Below are 4,783 nucleotides of genomic sequence, written 5' to 3'. Positions count from 1 at the left end.
GAATAAACTATTAAATTAAAATATCAAGTTTCTGTGTAAAATGGAAATAAAACAGAATCTCATGATTTTTAATTTGACCAAAAACTGTACAATTTAACATATTGATTTTGAAGTGAGATTATAACTTATTGATTTATCTGCTTTGTTTGTTTTAGAGAYGCCAAAGCTTGTGTGATCCACGGTACCGACCTGAAAGACCTGACTCAGGARCAGATGGACGATATCCTGAAGAACCACACGGAGATCGTCTTTGCCAGAACCTCCCCTCAGCAGAAGCTCATCATTGTGGAAGGCTGCCAGCGACAGGTAGGTCCTTCTCCCTCGCCGCTCCTCGGGTCGCCGCTCCTCCTGGTTCTGATTGAGCTCTGTGTGTCAGGGAGCCATCGTGGCCGTGACGGGAGACGGTGTRAACGATTCTCCTGCCCTGAAGAAGGCAGACATCGGTGTGGCCATGGGCATCTCTGGCTCTGATGTTTCCAAACAAGCTGCAGACATGATCCTGCTCGATGACAACTTTGCCTCCATTGTTACTGGAGTAGAAGAAGGTAAGTGAGAAAACGAGAGGAAATGTGAGACAAAACGTGTTTATTATATTTATTTTTTATATTTCAGGGCGTCTGATCTTTGACAACCTGAAGAAATCCATCGCTTACACCCTGACCAGCAACATCCCAGAGATCACCCCCTTCCTGTTCTTCATCCTGGTCAACATCCCCCTGCCTCTGGGCACCATCACCATCCTCTGCATCGACCTGGGAACTGACATGGTGAGAAAAAAAAGATTTAACAATTTAAACATCTCAAATAAATGGACTTTTATGCACAGAAATAACCCCTACTGTAACATAACCAAACATATAAACTGTATTTATCCATGTTGAACCAGCTTCATCTGACAAAAACATCCAGTTAAAATGCTGTGTAGCTGCGTAAACAAACAAACAAACATCTGTTTTTATTTTAGTTTCCGTTTTAATCAGGCTTAAAGGAAGAAAACATCAAATAAAAAGGCACTAGGTGGCAGCGTAGGATCACTTTTATAAGGTTCTACATCAGGGATGTGTTCATTCTGCTCTTATTTAAGTTAGAAAAAAAATACAGAAACAAGACTTTTATTTGCAGCAGCTGTTTTTTCTTGATTTGTAAAAAATATAAGGTTGAATAAATAAAATTTATTTTACTTAAATGAGAAAACTGAGCTGCATATGTTATTTCTCATCTTTTAGCTTTTCTCACTGCTTGATTTCAGGCATGAAGTTTACAAAATAAAACAATATGTATTAATCATTTCAGCTCGTTTATTTATTTGTTTCTTTAAAAGGATCCTCGTTAGGACCACCGCAGTGAACATTACTCTTCCTGGGGTCCGACAAAACATAAAAACACGTTAAAATCAATCAATCAAAACAACTTCAACACCTCTAAAGAAAAACTACCAGCTTCACTGTTTCAAACAAAACAACACAATGAAAAATCATCACCACATAATTTCACATAAAACAAAAGTTAAATGTAGCTTTGCAGCATTTTACAGTTTAATACTGTAAAAAATGCTCAAGGAGTTAAACCTTTGTTGTTTATCTTTTTATGTTTTTTTTGTAATTTGAAGACTATTTTTGATTGAATTTATTTATTTGAGGAAAAGGGGCAGATATATTAAGGTTTTTTTCTTCTTCTGCTACCTTTAATTTAATTTACGATTTGTATTTTTATTGTATATTGAATTTATGTTGTTTTTAAAGAACTGAATAAACTTAAAAAATAAAAGAAAGGTTTTCACCGTGTCTAAAACCAGATGCTCACAGCTGACTTCCTGAATGATTTATTTATTTGTTATTGTTTCTCCTGCTTCAGGTTCCAGCCATTTCTCTTGCCTACGAAGCAGCAGAGAGCGACATCATGAAGCGGCAGCCGAGGAACCCGATGAGGGACAAGCTGGTCAACGAGAGACTCATCAGCATCGCCTACGGACAGATCGGTTGGTTTGTTTCCTGTTTCCTCTCCGGTTTGTTACTGGATGTTTGTTTGGAGGCATCCCTTCACCTTCAAGCACAAACTCTACAGGTCATTTTATCAGATTTAATTATCAAGTAAACATTTAAAACTTGGTGTTTCTGCAGGGATGATCCAAGCCCTCGGTGGCTTCTTTGCTTATTTTGTCATCATGGCTGAAAACGGTTTCCTRCCGGCGTTCCTGGTCGGGATCCGGCTGAACTGGGACGACCGCTCCAACAACGACCTGGAGGACAGCTACGGGCAGCAATGGGTGCGGCGCAGACTTCCTGTCCTCCCCAACAGAGTGGCTTCATTAATCTGAAACGTGTTCACACGTTCTGCCTCTCCTCTCTGCAGACCTACGAGCAGAGGAAGATCGTGGAGTTCACGTGTCACACGGCGTTCTTCGTCAGCATCGTGGTGGTGCAGTGGGCCGACGTCATCATCTGTAAGACCAGACGTAACTCTGTGTTCCAGCAGGGCATGAGGTGACTTCAGCACTGTGCTGTCATGTGGTTTTATTTTTATTTCTTTAGTTTAATCCCACAGATTCAYTGAGGGAACGATGTAACTGTCATTTTATTCTCCTGCAGGAATAAGATTTTGATCTTCGGCCTGTTTGAGGAAACGGCTCTGGCTGCGTTTCTGTCCTACTGCCCCGGGATGGACGTGGCTCTACGGATGTACCCACTCAAGTACGTCCCACCAGAACCAAAACTACCACAGGATCATGTTTTTTTTATTTTTAATTTGAATATGCACAAAATGTCTAGCTTCCCACTTATTACATAACAGATATCTCCATAGCAAATGAAAAAAAGAACAAAATAAATAAAACAAGGAAGCTCAAAATTATAAAAACCTGTACAACCAAAAAGCAAATAGATGAGTTGGTGTAATCAAAAAGGAGTAGAAGCATAGCTTATTATACCTCACCCCTTTGTTCCTTTAAATATACGTAACCATAAGAACCCATACACAYAAATACACACATTTATACTTTGTGATTCCCATTGTTTTCAATTTACAGGATTTCCATCTCAAATTATCATAACCAACTCAATTTGTAATGAACAATCTTAATCAACATCCTTCTCCAGCAACACATTATTTTAAATTGTCTGATATTTATATATTTTGTTCCATAGTCTAACTCCAGAAATAGATATACAAAAACCTTTCATGGTTGTTAAATAAATAAATAAAATTTCAAATTTATATTCCCTTCTAAATAAATCCTGAATATTTTTTGGTAACTGTCCATTATTTGCCTTATACATAATAATCGCTGTCTGATAAGATACAATATCAATAAATTTTAATAACTGATTGTTTAAAAAGTGGATCTGTATGTTCCAAATAACTGCCTTTAAGTTTAATTCTTATTATATTGATGGAGGCGTTTACTTTAACATTTAAATCTAACTTTTTATAACTCAAAAGCTGATGCACGAGGTTCCTGCTCTGCCTGGAAAAGATGGAAATTTATTTTTAGTATTTCTTGGGTTTGAATAAGTAAAAGAAACAGAATGAATAAAAAATTATGATTTGAATTTTTTTTTCATTTTCTAAAAGATAAAAATCCACTTTTTCTTCTGAAACAAGCAGCTCTTCATCCTGCTGATAAAAAAATACATTTAATAAACAGACTTTTTAATACAAACTGTTAGTTTTTAAATATAAACTTGACACCAGTCATTTAGTTCCTGTAAATTTAAGTTTTTTTTACTTTGATGTAAAAAAAATTACCTGGTAAATCAGAATTTTCTGCTGTGAACCTGACTGCTGCTSCCCCTCAGGCCCAGCTGGTGGTTCTGTGCGTTCCCGTACAGCTTCCTCATCTTTGTTTACGACGAGATACGAAAACTCATCCTTCGCCGAAACCCCGGAGGTRAGAGGACGCGCGAACACGAAAACACCGTTCTTCCACCAGTCTCTTTGTTCACGTCTTCTGCTTCTTCTCTTCTTCTCTTGTTTCTCTGCAGGCTGGGTGGAAAAAGAGACGTACTATTAAATTATCAAAACATCATTTACTGAACTCATCCTCTCCTCTTCCTCCTCCTCCTYCTCCTCCTCTCCATCCGTCTCTCAGAAAACTGTTTACTTCCTCCTCACCCATCTTCATCTCCTAAAAGATTCAAATAAAAAAAAAACAAAGATGACGAGGGGACCAACATGAGAGGGGACGGTTGGGGGCGGAGTCAAACCCTCCCCCCGCCGTCCTCTCAGTCTTTACAGCACGACTCTGCCAGTAACAGTTTGTGCCGATGATTGTTGTTATTATTATTATGTCACAGTAAATCTAGAAGAAAGAATAAAAACGTGACTGTTTGGCTGCAGAGCCACAACGCGGCAGTTCCCGTCAGAACCCGGGCCGGGCCGGGCCGAAGGGGGCCGCCGTGGTTCTGCTGCTTTAAAAAAACAAAAAAAAAAAAAAAAAAACTGCCCGGATCAGCTCTGTGATCACTGCCATTTCCTGCCTCCTATTTACTCACTGCCAGATCTCACTGCCGTACTCTTCATCCCCCCCCTCCCCCTGTGGTTTCTCTGTGTTAATTGTTTTCTAATACACAACTGTGTGTTTTTTAAAAACTAAATTGTAAAAGTTTAAGTTCTTATTTTTAAGTTGAAGTGGGTCTGAGAGCTGCTTGATTTCATTTGGACATGACAAAGCACACCTCTTCGTCTCCTCCTCCTCTTCCTCTCTCACATCTTTACCCAACACCCTGAGCCCCCCCGTCTATCTGTCCCTGTTCGTCTGTCTGTGAACGCTGTGAAAACCTCCGTC

General features: G+C 39.0%; 1 protein-coding gene and 1 long non-coding RNA gene across 2 annotated transcripts in view; one reads left to right on the top strand and one right to left on the bottom strand.

Moving 5' to 3' along the window:
- atp1a3a (ATPase Na+/K+ transporting subunit alpha 3a) overlaps positions 1-4,422 on the top strand; it is a gene marked incomplete at its 5' end in the record, with an annotated part of 26,780 nt that extends 22,358 nt beyond the window's left edge. Inside the window, 9 exon segments of the mRNA XM_014011281.1 lie at positions 160-306; positions 377-545; positions 613-767; positions 1,855-1,978; positions 2,121-2,266; positions 2,353-2,483; positions 2,589-2,690; positions 3,795-3,886; positions 3,981-4,422. Coding sequence (XP_013866735.1) covers positions 160-306; positions 377-545; positions 613-767; positions 1,855-1,978; positions 2,121-2,266; positions 2,353-2,483; positions 2,589-2,690; positions 3,795-3,886; positions 3,981-4,009 — 1,095 coding nt within the window.
- On the bottom strand, positions 3,558-3,814 carry LOC106519561 (uncharacterized). The gene is made up of 2 exons (XR_001310460.1): positions 3,745-3,814; positions 3,558-3,612 (listed from the first exon to the last, which is right to left on the bottom strand). It is a non-coding gene; the product is annotated as an uncharacterized LOC106519561 (long non-coding RNA).
- Positions 4,423-4,783: the final 361 nt, after the last annotated feature.

This window comes from Austrofundulus limnaeus, unplaced genomic scaffold (assembly GCF_001266775.1).
Source record: "Austrofundulus limnaeus strain Quisiro unplaced genomic scaffold, Austrofundulus_limnaeus-1.0 Scaffold79, whole genome shotgun sequence".
NCBI lineage: Eukaryota > Metazoa > Chordata > Actinopteri > Cyprinodontiformes > Rivulidae > Austrofundulus > Austrofundulus limnaeus.
The sequence above is the reverse complement of the archived record's forward strand: the minus strand, read 5'-3'. Positions and strand labels throughout refer to the sequence as shown.